This window comes from Emys orbicularis, chromosome 1 (assembly GCF_028017835.1).
Source record: "Emys orbicularis isolate rEmyOrb1 chromosome 1, rEmyOrb1.hap1, whole genome shotgun sequence".
NCBI classification, from domain to species: Eukaryota; Metazoa; Chordata; order Testudines; family Emydidae; genus Emys; species Emys orbicularis.
The window spans coordinates 88247619-88262564 of NC_088683.1; the positions used below are offsets into that span (position 1 = coordinate 88247619).

Below are 14946 nucleotides of genomic sequence, written 5' to 3' on the forward strand. Positions count from 1 at the left end.
TGACTTACAATGAATCACTTTTGAGGAGTCTCTTGTGGTCTTGAGCAACATGATATATGAGTTTACATCCTTTTTTAAAAAGTCCTTGACATTATAATACATTGAAACCAATGAAGACCAGCTATACTACCATGCAGAATATTTTTAATTTCTGAATAGTTGGGAGCTATTATTTCTTGACTTAGAAAACATTTTCCACAAAACTCATAGGACCTAGAAAGGGGAAAGTGTCATTTCTTTTGAGGTGGTCTTTGTTTACTCCTCTTTATAAAATCTGCTTCCACCTCTGTTGCTGTTGAGATTCAGGAACTCTCTGGAAAGCAATGCTTGCAGCACTGAACCTTTACAGCTGAATTTACAAAAGGCCCACGTCATTCCAGTTCTTTTCTTTCTGTAGGCAGCTTTGAGTATGAGTTGGTTATGAGGCTGATCTTTGTGTCTCAAGAATCTGTTGTTGTTATGGGTCCTCTGTTAGTGCCAGGATCTACCCAGATAATAGAGATATGGTACTAAGCCAGCACCTGCCAAACATCATCTTCCATTGGAACAAGCCATAGCAAGTTTTCCCTCAATGTCAGGATTTTCCTTCACTTTGGAAAAGTCTGTTGCAGCACAAGACTTTTGGGCACAGTCCGCTGAGTTTCAAGCAGGTTCTCTATCTGAGGATGTTTCAGGCATGTCCTCATGAACAAAGGTAAGAAACTGAGAGGTCTTCAGTGCCAGAGGTCTTGGCACTACCCCGGAAAGGGAATAAACACATGAGCCCAAGAACTGTGTGGCCAAACTACCTCCAAGGGCACTGTTGAGTCTGAAGGTTCTTTTGGCTTTTCTTGTATTGCTGACTCCCTGTTTTTCTCCAATTGTGGCTCATGTGGGACCTGTAGCACCATTACCAGAACATATGGCTTTGCTTGCTACTGGCTAGAGGAGATAGTTCTACTCTCTTAAAAAGAGAACTAATTAATCTGCCATATTTTTTCTGCTGAAAGGAAAATACTGCATTAGTCATGAATAGTGTCTGTTTCCTTCTACAATAGTAAGTAGATACTGGGTTTTACCATTCTAATACTAATGCAAAGCCAAGTTTTTGAGGTCAGCTTCAAAGATATGCTGTAAATATTTGTATTTAAATTTTAGTTTGCATTAGTCACTAGAGTTGGTTGGAAATTTTTTGTCTAAACACTTCTTTGTTAAAAAATGCCAACTCAGTAAAACAATTTTTCTCCACAGAAACTTTGTTAGGAACATTTCAGAGAGGACTATCTGTGTAATCTGATTTGTAGGGCACTCCTGATTTGGAGCAGGTCTCCTACATCCCAGGGGAGTTCCCTAACCGCTAGACTAATGGGTATTCTGGGATTGGTGCCCTCATTTCTGTGAAAAATGTCAAAAGGTCTCTGTTTTGTTCTGATGCGGAACAAAAGCAAATTCCAAAATCTCAAAATTTTGGGGGAAATGGAATCATTGTTTTCTAGCTAGACCTATTTGTTCCAGCTTTCCAAACACAAAAGTACATGAGGCAATGTAGATCTTAAAATGTAAACCGTCATTAAGTACAACTGAAGTGTTACAATTATTACTGTTTTTAATTTGACTTACAAGCTTTCAAAATTGAGCTCATCGAATGCTGAGTCTGGAAATTCAAATACTCCACTTTTGCCCACTGTAATCAAGACTCCGGAAGCAAATGAGAGGCTAGGGAAGAATATTCAGGCACTCTTGATGTCCGATTCACCAGTAAATGGTACTACCTCAGCAAGTAAGTGTGTGGAAGTTGTCTGGTTTTACAAGTGGTTATTGTGTGTTACGATACCTAATGTGAAAACTGTCACAGAAGTGACTTTAGCATTAAAACTGAATTAAAGGGCAAGTAACTGTGAGGAATTTTTTTTTTTTTATAGTGTACTAAATATAACTTGAGCTGCTTAGATGTAGGATAAAATAATCAAAAGCATCGAAGGGCTTGTCTAAATGAACGCTTGGATGTAAATATAACCTGCTGAACATTAAGTGTCTCTTTGTGGACCCTGCTGCCATGCACTTAAAGTTCCCTCATGCATTTTGATCTACTCCCTTTTCAAAGTCGGGTAGCTGAAAGTGCACTAGGGAACTTTTAGTGTGTGGCAGACTTACACTTCAGCTTGCAGCAAACTAAGTGTCTGTGTAAACACTCCCAAATGACTTGGGAGCCTAAAGGCCAGATCTACAAAGGTATTTAGCTGGTTAAAGATGCAGGTAGGTACTTGGTAGGATTTTCCAAAGTGCTTGAATTAGACATATATCTCAAGTGGTTATGTAAATCCCACTAAGCACCTAGCCACATCATTAGTACTTTTGTAGATCTGGCCCTTAGGCTCTCAAGTCACTTAATCTTATGGGTAAAATATTCAAAAACATAGAATCATAGAAATATAGAGCTGGAAGGACCCCCATAGATTATCTAATCCAGTACCCTGCACAGAGGCAGGACTAAGTATTATCTGGAGCACCCCGGTTGGTTGTTTTGTCTAACCTGTTCTTAAAAACCTTCAGTGATGGAGATTTCACAACCTCCCTAGGTAATTTGTTCCAGTACTTAACTACCCTGACAGTTTTCCTAATGTCGAACGTAAATCTCCCTTCTTGTAATTTAAGATCATTGCTTCTTTTCCTATCCTCAGTGGATAAGGAGAACAATTTATCACTCTCCTCTATATAACAACCTTATACGTACTTGAAGACTGTTATCATGTCCCCCTTCAGTCTTCTCCAGATTAAACAAACCCAGGGGATTTTTTTTTTTTTTTTTTTTGGTCTTTCCTCAAAGGTCATGTTTTCTAGACCTTTACTCATTTTTGTTTGCCCTCCTCTGGACTTTTTCCTGTTTATCCACATCTTTCCTGAAGTGTGATGCCCAGAACTGGACACAGTACTCCAGTTGAGGCCTTTTCAGTGCTGAGTAGAGTAGAACTACTTCTCATGTCTTGCTTACAACACTCCTGCTAATATATCCCAGAATGTTTGCTTTTTTTTGTTTTTTGCAACAGTATTACGTTGTTGACTTGTTTAGTTTATGATCTATCTCTCAAGACAGATGCCTTGTGGAGTAACAGAAGTTTTCTCTTAGTCTCCTTCTCCATATTCACTCTAATATGCTTCATTTTTTCTTCTATAGGTCCAAAGATAACTTCCTCTGTCACTGCGGGAGTTGCCAGTTCATTATCTGAAAAAATAGTAGACACCATTGGAAGTAATAGACCAAATGCACCATTGACATCCGTTCAAATTCATTTCATTCAAAATATGATACAGGAAACGCTGGATGATTTCAGGTAAAGTATGTTCATGCAATGTTTGGAATATTTCATTGACTTGATTTTTTTTTTTTTTTCAATTGAATTTTGTAACTTTATATGAAGTGTTTAATACAAACTCTGGATGGCAAAACAAATCATTCAATTTTGTATAATCAGAATTCAGCTTTTCAACTAAAGTACGGTAAACATGCTGTAGATATTTCCATTGATCATCAACCTGTTTAACTAATATTAGGGTTTCTGTTAGGACTGTCAAGCGATGAAAAAAATTAATTGTGATTAATCGCGCTGTTAAACAATAATAGAATACCATTTATTTAAATATTTTTGGATGTTTTCTACATTTTCAAATGGATTGATTTCAATTACAACACAGAATACAAGTGCTCACTTTATATTTATTTTTGATTACAAATATTTGCACTGTAAAAAAACAAAAGAAATAGTATTTTTTCAGTTCACCTAATACAAGTACTGTAGTTCAATCTCTTTATCATGAAAAGAATTATGTACAAAAAAACTGCATTCAAAAATAAAACAATGTAAAATTTTAGAGCCTGCAAGTCCACTCAGTCCTCCTTGTTCAGCCAATCGCTAAGACAAACAAGTTTGTTTACTTTTGCAGGAGTTAATGCTGCCGGCTTCTTGTTTACAATGTCACCTGAAAGTAAGAACAAGCATTCTCGTGGCACTGTTGTAGCTGGCGTCACAAGATATTTACATGTCAGATGTGCTAAAGATTTGTATGTTCCTTCATGCTTCACCCACCATTCCAGGGGTCAAGCATCTAGGGTTGCCAACTTTCTAATCACACACAACCGAACACCTTAGCCATGCCCTTTCCCTGAGGCCCTGCTCCCCGCTCACTACATTCTCCCTCCCTTGGTGGCTCGGTCTCCCCCTCACTCACTTTCACTGGGCAAGGGGGTTGGGGTGCGGGAGGTGGGTCCAGGCTGGGGGGGTAGGGTGAGGGATTTGCAGTGTGGAAGGGGGCTGCGGTTTGAGGCAGGGAGTTGGGGTGCAGGAGGGGGCGAGGGCTCCGGCTGCGGGTGCTGGCTGTGGGGTGGGGCTGTGGATCAGGAGTTTGGGGTGCAGGAGGGGACTCCAGGTTTAGGGGCCCTCAGAGCTGGGATTGGGGCTCGGGGTTGGGACGCGGGCTTACCTCAGGTGACTCCTGGTCAGCAGCACAGTGAGGCTAAGGCAGCTCCGCGCTGCTCTCGGAAAGTAGCCAGCAGATCCGACTCCTAGGTGGGGGGGTCAGGAGGCTCCGCGTGCTGCTCTCGCCCGCAAGCACTGCCCCCACAGCTCCCATTGGCTGCGGTTTCTGGCCAATGGGAGTGTGGAGCTGGTGCTCGGGGTGGGGGCAGCACGCTGAGCCCCCGCCTAGGAGCTGGACCTGCTGGCCGCTTCCGGGGCGCAGCACAGATCCAGGACAGGTAGGGACTAGCCTGCCTTAGCACCGCCAACTGGACTTTTAATGGCCCAGTCGGCAGTGCTGACCGGAGCCGCCAGGGTCCCTTTTCGACAGATGCCCGACAACCCCACAGGCGTCAATGCAGATTATGGGTTTTGCTCGATAACAATCCAAACCAGTGTGGACCGAAGCACGTTCATTTTTATTATCTGTGTCAGATGCCACCAGCAGAAGGTTGATTTTCTTTTTTGGTGGTTTGGGTTCTGTAGTTTCCGCATCGGAGTGTTGCTCTTTTAAGACTTCTGAAAGCATGCTCCACACCCAGTCCCTCTCAGATTTTTGGAAGGCACTTCTGATTCTTAAACTTTGGGTCGAGTGCTGTAGCTATACTTAGAAATCTCACATTGGTGCCTTCTTTGTGTTTTGTGAAATCTGCAGTGAGAGTGTTCTTAAAATGAACAACATGTGCTGGGTCATCATCCGAGACTGCTATAACATGAAATATATGGCAGAATGTGGGTAACAAGAGCAGGAGACATACAATTCTCCCCCAAGGAGTTCAGTCACAAATTTAATTAACGCATTATTTTTTTAACAAGCGTCGTCCGCATGGAAGCATGTCTTCTGGAATGGTGGCCAAAGCATGAAGGGGCATACAAATGTTTAGCATATCTACCATGTAAATACCTTGCAATGCTGGCTACAAAAGTGCCATACAAATACCTGTTCTCACTTTTTGGTGACATTGTAAATAAGAAGAGGGCAGCATTATCTCTTGTAAATATAAACAAGTTTATCTTAGCGATTGGCTGAACAAAAAGTAGGACTGAGTGGACTTTTAGGTTCTGAAGTTTTACGTTTTATATTATTTTGTTTCTGAGTGCAGTTATGTAACAAAATCTGTTTGTAAGTTGCACTTTCATGAGAGAGATTGCACTACAGCACTTGTATGAGGTGAATTGAAAAGTACAATTTCTTTTGTTTACAAATATTTGCACAGCAAAAATGATAATCAAGAATAATATACACTTTAATTTCAATTACAACACAATACAGTATATATGAAAATGTAGAAAAACATCCAAAATGTTTAATAAATTTAAATTGGTATTCTATTGTTTAACAGTGCGATTAAAACTGCGATTAATCGCAATATTTTTTTTGTGTTAATCGCGTGAGTTAACTGCGATTAATCGACAGTCCTAGTTTCTGTATCTCCTATCACTGAAGTATCAATGGTCCCAATACTGCAAACTTGTAAGCTTGTGCGTAACTTTATTCATGTGAGTAGTCCTATTGATTTCAATAGGTTGATGCCATAATGGGGACTACTCATATGAATAAATTTTACATACGTTTGCAGGATTGGTAAGCTACATGCTTTTTGAGTAAGTTTAGATCTGCATGATGAGTTCCTTGGTAGATTTTGTGGTGTCTTCTGTTGCTTCTCCCTTCTCTAGAAATAGGAGTTTCTGCTTTGGGTACTAACTATTTTGGGAGATTTCCCCCTCCCCCCCCCCCCCCCCGGGGCACAATCCAACTCGTATTCAAATCAATGGAAAGGCTGCTATGGACTTCAGTTGCAGTTAAATCAGGTTTGATATGGCTCAAGTTAGAGTGGGAAAGTTTGTTGCCATCTTAACATTTTTGAAACAATGCACTCAAATAGAGATCACTGGAGCATTAATTTTAATATGATAGGTCAGGTGTTATAAAAAACCATTAAATAGGTCTCAGTATCTTATACTTTGCCTTCACTTCTGCTTTTATCTTTTGGTGGAAATTTATTGAGCAAATCACAATATATATATTTTTTTTTAACAAGAAAATAAATTGTTCAAAGCAATGCTTTGAGCTTTTCTCAGGATCTAAATAACTGCAAAGCTATTAATTCAGTTATGCACTGCAGTATTGTGTGCAGCTCTACACAAAATGAAGCCAGTATTGTAAACGAAAAACGTTGGTTGGCATCCATTTGTTGTGCATGTGGAGCTGTTACTAAAAGTTCTCTCATTTTTTGAAAACAAAAAATGCCTCACTAAAAGCCGAAGGAATGGCTTTTTAAATAGCTTATCTCAAAATATAGGAACATTCGCCATAAACCTCCTAACTCATTGTATCGTGGGTCCAGTGCATTGCATTTCTTGGAATTCTAGATTTTGGAAATGGAGAGGAAAAGAAACACTAGATGACATAATGGATTTCCCTGCTGGTAGAAAATTGTTCCCTACAATTTATTTTTTAGTGTTGTTTCCCAGCCTTGTTTGTATCTAAAGAGGTCGGTCTTCTATTGGGAAACTGAAGAGCTTTTTTTCTGGTGTGACATTCAGCCTGACCTTTACTCTTTCTTGCTTTAGGCTTTAACTCAACCAGTTTAGCCCATGTTAAAGGCAGTTTGCCTTGTTGATACTAGGTTTAAAACCAGTTAGTTAGAATTTGTTAGCTAACGACACACCTTCAAGTCCTAGCCTAGACAAGGCCAAAATGTGTCTAGCCTAGACAAGTATAGTCCTAGCCTAGACAAGGCCGACTGTGACTAAGGGTACGTCTACACTACCCGCTGGATCGGCGGGTAGCGATTGATCTATCGGGGATTGATTTATCGCGTGTAGTGTAGACACGATAAATCGATCCCCAATCGCTTTCCCGTCGACTGCTGAACTCCACCTCGGCAAGAGGCGGAAGCAAAGTCGACGGGGGAGCCGCGGTGCGCCGCTAGGACGCGAAATAAGTAATTTAAATTCGATCTAAGATACGTCGACTTCATCTACGCTATTCTCGTAGCTGAAGTTGCGTATCTTAAATCGATTTCCCTCCCCCTCCCGCCCCGCAAAGAGCCCGATACAGCTCTGAGGTGCAAACTGCCCCATTCATTTTAGTGGTTGGTAACACAGATAACAATTGTGATACTTCAAATGTGAGCATTGTTAGGTATTTCACTACTTATCAAAGCATGTAAGAAAGGAGAAGAAATGCTAGTCTACGCTACGAAGACTTTGCTGGTACAGCTATGCCAGTGCAACTATACCAGCAAAGCCTCGTAGATGTAGACTCCATATATGCCAGCAAAAGGAGTTATTTTGTCAGTATACTAAAACCACCTCCTCGAATGACAGAAGCTGTATTGGGTGCCAAAGGACTCTTGGAAGTATAAGCTGTGTAGGGACAGAGGTTTTTGCCAGCATAGCTATGTCAGGAAGGGGTGTGGTTTTTCAAACCCCTAACCCACATACCTATGCTGGCAAAACTTTGTAGTGTAGACTTGCCCCAGTAACTTTATGAAGTTCTGCAGTTGTGTAGGGTTTTAACAACACCTGGCTGGGTTAAAAGGGAGAGAAGGTGATTTTAGACGCCTAAAGGGGCTCAAACTAGCTGTGACAGATAGTTTAGCTAAGGATTTAGCCACACCTGGAAATATTCCAAAATATCTATTCCTGAATAATTATTATAAATTGGTCCATCAGTAGTCCAGGTCTGGTTCAACTGTACCTACAGATTGAGACCACTCATTGCCGGGAGTTCTCATAACCACAAAAAACCTATCAGGGTTCTGGAGGGATTCATTTGGGGCTTGTCTACACCTGAGAATTTACCAAAATAGCTATTTTGGAATAATTATTCTGGGATAGTTATTTTGGTATAAGCCCCTATGGGACTACTTATTCCAGACTGTGAAAGTGCCTTTGTAAATTGGAAGAAGGCACTCTTATTCCAGAATAAGAGTATCCACCTGGGGACTTATCCCAAAATAACTCTTCAATGATTATTCTGAAATAGCTATTTTGGTAAATTCTCAGGTGTAGACGACACCTAATTTAATTCCTCCAGAACTCCAATGGGTTTTTAGTTCTTCTGAGAACTCCCATCAATGAGTGATCAATGGTAGAGTTGAACCAGACCTGTGCAAAGAAGGACTATTGAGGGACCAAACTATGATGTGATGGGGTTCTTTTTTTTCTTTGCATCCCAAAATTTTTGGATTGTTGGGTGGAGTGTCTGTATCCCCCACTTTTTCTCCCATTTTCTTAGACCCAAGTTTGTAAAACTTGTTGTGCAGCATCACCTCAGGTCTTCCTTATTCTTTTTAGCCAGCACCAGCATTCTTATGTTTGTATTGGCTTTGTTTTTTTCTCCTCCACAGTCCCCCTCCTTGGACTGAGTGCCACTTCTTTCCAGCCACCCATCTCCGAAAATAAGCCCTGCCTTGTGTTTGATTTTTATTTTTTTAAACAGATCCTTTGTGTTTAAAATTTTTTTTTTTACATAGCACTCCCTAACGTCTAAGGTGTGTGTGTGTGTGTGTGTGTGTGTGTGTGTATATATATATATATATCTTCCTACTGTATTTTCCACTGCATGCATCTGATGAAGTGGGTTTTAACCCACGAAAGCTTATGCCCAAATAAATTTGTTAGTCTCTAAGGTGCCACAAGTAATCCTCGTTCTTTTTGCTGATGCAGAGTAACCGGGCTACCACTCTGAAACAGGTTATTTTGTGACTCTTTCAAAAGTCATTGTATATTATTTCTATAGGCTGTTTATACAAACAGAGATGTGGCACTAGTTTCTATTTTCCATCGAAAAAATTGCAGGCCAATTATATAGATGGAAATTAATAATTTCACACAATTTTACTCTAACTGGAAATGTTGTAAATTGTGTTGGTTCTTGTGATAGTTTTTTTGTCTTTCTCATATGTATACAACATTGTATAATAGTTCTTCTCTTTTTTGTTGTTCAAAACATTTTCTGGTGTCTCACAATTGCTTTGCTATGATGTGACTTTTTTGTGTAGAAACACTTGTTGCATACTTAAGACTGTAGAATGTTTTACACGTAATGTCTTTATTTATGAAAAATACATAGTATGCTCTCCAAAATTACAGCACTTACTGGGTACATGTTTTCTGAGAATGTATAGATAAATCTATTAGTTTGAGTTAATTTTAACTTAAATGGATCTTTTAAGACATTTAGCATTTGATGTCACTCTCTCTTTTGTCTTTAATGATTTTAATAACTAATGCAGAATCAAGCTTCCTATATAGTCGATTCTCCTTAAAATCGTGAATATGCAGCATTAGAAGACTTTTTTTTTTTTTTTTTGGATTAATGACCATTTTTGCCGGGTTTGTTTTTTTTATGACTGAAGGTTTCTTCCAGCAAAGGTTGAGAATTGTTTTACTACAGAGAATCTCACAAATAACTGTTCTCTTTGGAAATGGCTACCATCTCCAATTGTTTTCAATGGAACTAAGGCTGCAGGCTGCCCTTAAAAACGATGGCCATTGCCTCCACTTGCTTCGCACAGTGCAAATCTTTGCTTTCTCACAGCACAGAGGGTTCTACGTTGCCAGAGAGCAGCTTGGCATCATTTCTATTGTGAACAAGAGGAGGTGGCCATTTTGAAAGAGGACAGTGCTTTGAATGATTTCTCCTAACAAGAGGATCATTCTTCTGCTGCTCCTGTAATGTGCATTCATGAAAATAGTGGCAAAAATTACAATAACCTAACTACCTTTCAGAAGCTACCCATTGATTCATGTCTCTTCAACAGGGGGAATACTTGTATGCATGCAGGGGAATTTTGGGGGATCAGAAGGTGAAATTGGGGGGTGGCGGCATGTGTGCAGGGGACTATGGAGGATGAGGGTTTGGGGAAAATGGGGTGTACACGCTGGCTGTTTGTGCTGCTCTGACAATGCAAAGCGTCTGCAAAGTATGTTTAATTGGCCAGTGTGTTCTCGCTGCTTTGAATCTGGCTCTAAAAGATACTGCATATTTTCAAAGCATTAGCAATATTACATGTAACATCCTCTGAGTTGTTTGTTTTGTGTGTTTTATCTATGAATTTTTTAATTAAAGAAAAGAGTTTCTCTGGAAATTTGTTAAGATGAACCTCATCAGTTCACTATGGATGGCAGATCCCTTTAAAGAGCCTAGGTTTAAGGATTGCCCATTTGTAAAATACATTTTTTTGCATCAAACCTAAGGTTCATCAGCTGGGGCCTCGATTGGGAGACTCTGCTCTGATCCATATTTTATGGAGTAGGCTAAGAGTTTTTAGGACAAATTCTAAATCAGAATAAATTGTGAGCCCTTACTCAAAACCCCAGACTCTGGATGCCTCAAAGTTTGGTGCCAAGAGATCCTGACTGTTGAGGTGGGTTGAATGGTGTGGAAGGCTGTTGCCTCGGACTCTCTTTTGAGTATTCTTCAAGGACTAGAAATTCAGAGAGGAAAGATGGAATTACACCAGTGCTCCCCGGAATCCATTTCACCTCCAAGTAAACTAAAAATAGTGGATGCATTAAGGTGCCAGTACTGAGATTCTCAGGTTGCCAAGTGCAAAATTCTCATTTGAGGGACTTCTCTGTGCTGGGAGATAGAGCCCAATGCCAAAGATTAAGAACCTTTCAAGTTAAAGATCTGTACTGACACTACTCAGAAGGGTTGGGGAGGGGGGGTTACTTGCCAGTAAAAGGAGGCCTTCAAATAGATCGTCAGTACAGATTCATATTCCCCACTCTCTTGGAGTTTACTGTAGATTCTTAGGAAATGAGGACAAAGAGGTCATGCCTTCTTACATCACTTGACCTGAAATGTGCTGTGGACTTGGCAAAGTCTCTATGGCCCATCCTAATCACTGTTCCAGACCATAATGCAGTGTGCAGGTACCTTCCAAAAGTGTGGACCTGTACTGAAAATCTTCTTCTTTAATTCCAATTACAGGTGAATGACTTTCATTTATTGAGCATCATTGTTGTGCATCGTATTGTGTGACTGAAGGAGGCTTTTCTCCTCCAACAAGGTTAACATTCAAATTGAACACTAAAAATACAATACAAATCTAAGATAAACCTATGATGCATCAGATGAAAGGCCAATCTTTGGATCACTGATTAAAAGTAAAAATGTATTTCTATTGGCATTCCTGGTCCTGTTAGCAAAAAGAGGACAAGCTCTCAAATGTTCTGTATTGTTCTGCTCTTAAAATCCTTTTTCAAGGACTATGAACAAGGATTCATATAATCACTAGATGAACTGTTCTTGCAGAAACTTGGGAGTAGCGAGAGACATGAGCCATCCTGAATCATTTATTACAATTCTACTTGTCTTTCTGCACCAGTTAGGAGTGGGGATAGTCATTGTCCTTACTCCTGTGTCCAGGATATCCCATAGTGTTATAAGACAGTTGGTTTTGTGTTTTTTGTGTGTGTTTGGGGACTAGAGGAAAACTAATGTCTTTATGGAATTGACAAGAAAGGTATCATTTGGGACTTTTTATACTTTATTCCTCCAGAGAAGCATGCCATCGAGACATTGTGAATTTGCAAGTGGAGATGATTAAACAATTCCATATGCAGTTGGTATGTACAAAGAACAGTATGAAAATGTATATAAGTAATGCTGAAGTGTGCCTGCTGCTTTACAGATAAAACTGAAAGTTAGATGCATGCCTTACAACCTAAATAGAAAACATACAGAGAAGGGATGGGAAACACCTACATATTAATATATGTATTAATCTGTTTCAAGCTGAACAAATGAACTGTTGAAATCTAGTAGACTACCAAAAGGCAAATTAAACTAACCAATAACTTTTTGATACATGTGATACCAACAAGAGAAATTGATTATCATTGGTTTCTCTTCTTTCTCTCTCCCTCCCTTTTATAGGCTCTGCTGAATGCTAGGAGAAGCAGACCTATTTTTATGCTCTCAGCTAGTGCTAACTATACAGTATAACACAGAACACTGCTCCATACGGTGATGGTCTTCCTACTTAATATCCTAAAACAAAATCAAATTACTTGCTTTTTATGTTCTTAAACTATTTATTTCTTACCTTGTCCATATTCATATGGAGAGAAAGCACTGGACTGGCACTCATGAGATTACCATTGACTCTGAACTACTGTTGTGCAAACACTAAAAAGAATTCACATTAACTATATTTTTATTGAGCTTACATGGGCTCAACTTGAAATGAGACTCTCAGACCTCTAGTTTGAATGCCTTGGTTTTGCTGTGAGCAGAGGGGGAAACAAATGTTTCCATTAATGAGGGAGGAAGGTAAGGCTGAGGGGGAATGTCTCTCTGCCTTCACCTCTTCCCCAGTGTTTCTTCTCCAATTTGGAGTTTGAAGGAAACTAATCTGTTGTTTAATGGCTCCCTTTTACAGAGGCTAGGATGGTCAATCAGACTTTGAGGCCGCCTTTCATGTGGGAGAAGGGAGGATTGAACTTGGAGAGGTCAATGTCTCTCCCCCTTATCTTTTGAAGAGGAAGAAAGGGATTGTTTTTGCCAACACCAGCAATGTTTTCTCTGGTGTTTGGAGTCATGGACAAAAAGGAACTCCTTAACCATGGGGGAGAGACTCCACTTGTGATCATGTGAGAGTGGGTGTCATACAAGAAAACTGTGTGTAGGTGGGGCCATCTTTATACTGGAGCAGGGTGGGAAGACAGAAAGAGCAACTTGGAGTGTGGAGCACATGATGATTATTTTATTTTATTTTAGATGCTCAAGGGAGTATTTGTTTGAGGTGCCAGAATAGCCCTGATGATCTTACTCTGTTAGGCTAGATCCAGCTAACGGATTCATGTGAGCAGATATCTGGGCATGTATGAAGCCCCAGTGACTGCCATGGGTCTCAGCACAGGCACAATAAATTGCAAGATTGGGGCCTTAACACAGATATGGCTCCAATAAATGAAAGTAAAAAAACAGACTAGAGGGAGAAGGAGAGGAAGGACAAGGGTAAAACTAAATAAATATTGTTCGTTACCTTGGCAATAGAATTTCCTTTTAACAACCATTACAATAGGACACTGTATCTGCATTAGTTGTTGCTGTGATAATTATAGCATCTGAGTGCTGATGGAGATCCTGGAACTTGTAGAACATACTAATTAAAACAAAACTATGATGCAAAATATAATTTGAAATCACCCAACATTACAAATCTTGGGTTTTATAACAAAAATGAGAAGAAAATTCACACAACATCTTTGGGTTTTTTGCTTGTGGTTTGGTAGTTTAAGCAGAAGAATCAGCTAGTAATTGAATGGGTTGTTTACATGCTGAAATGGAGTAAGGAAATACCTTAAGAAATTGAAAGTCTTTAATCTGTTGTTGTTTTTCAAATTAAGCTAATCTATAAATTATTTTAAGATTTTTCTGCTATTTGGCCTACATAAAAAATCTTTAGTATCCAGCATTGGTCATTCTTCTTTTAGTGGAAATTGAAAAATATATTCCCCTTCTTAAAACTGGGACAAAAGCGTACTTTGATAAAATATCCATTAAAGAATAAGGAATTAATGACGGAAATGCTGTATACAACAAAAAAAAGTCATGTTAGTAACTTATCAAAAGTTTTTTTTTTTTTAATTTCTCTGTGAAAAAGATACAGTATATTCTCAGGTTGTTGTCATTTATATTAATTTTCATCTGTTCAAAAGAGGAAACTGCAGAGAACAAAATTTGAAAAGTAAACTTTAGCTGTTGCTGAGAGGGTTTTTCTCTTTTCTCTAGAATGAAATGCATGCCTTGCTTGGAAGATACTCTGTAAATGAAAGCTTAGTAGCTGAAATTGAGAGACTACGAGAGGAAAACAAAAGACTAAGGACCCACTTCTGAAAGATCCACACAGAGCTTATTTTCTTGGCATTTCTTGAATTTTGTACTTTAACCTTCAAGATGTCATCTACCGAACACTGAAGTCGTGTATGAAGACCAGTATTGTTTTCTTGAACTCAGAAAACCTCTTCATTTAAATAAATGTTATAAGACACAATACTTAACTGTAAAATTTTTAAGAGATAAATCTGCACTAATAACCGCTGTAAAGAATGTGTTCGTATCTTTATGGTAAACTGACTTGAAATACATGTGTTGTCTAACAGGAAAGCTAACAGGATAAGTATTTTATCGGAGCTTTAGCTGTCCACGAAGTGCCTTTTATAAATGAAAAGGAAACAGGACAAATGTATTTTCCATAAGAATTTTTTATATATACCTACTGTCAAAACTATGTAGACTGACGCATTATTTTACACTTTTGTCAGCAGCAGTCTTTTTAGCTTCAGTATTTCGACTACTTTTGTGAAAAAACATTGTTTTCAGTATGACATTTTGGAGTTTTGTTTCTGCATAGCTGGGAAAAACAGGGAATCTACTAGTAATTATCTGATTAACATGCAGTTATAAATAACTCAAAACTTTTCCTAT

General features: G+C 39.1%; 1 protein-coding gene across 1 annotated transcript in view; it reads left to right on the plus strand.

Annotated features, from left to right (window-relative positions):
* The window catches only part of NEDD1 (NEDD1 gamma-tubulin ring complex targeting factor), a 50562-nt gene extending 36201 nt beyond the window's left edge, over window positions 1-14361 (plus strand). Inside the window, exons 11-14 of the mRNA XM_065418089.1 lie at window positions 1603-1759; window positions 3155-3311; window positions 12014-12080; window positions 14251-14361. Of these exons, the coding sequence (XP_065274161.1) occupies window positions 1603-1759; window positions 3155-3311; window positions 12014-12080; window positions 14251-14355 (486 nt within the window). The 3' untranslated portion in view covers window positions 14356-14361. The remainder of the gene's footprint in view (window positions 1-1602; window positions 1760-3154; window positions 3312-12013; window positions 12081-14250) is intronic.
* Window positions 14362-14946: the final 585 nt, after the last annotated feature.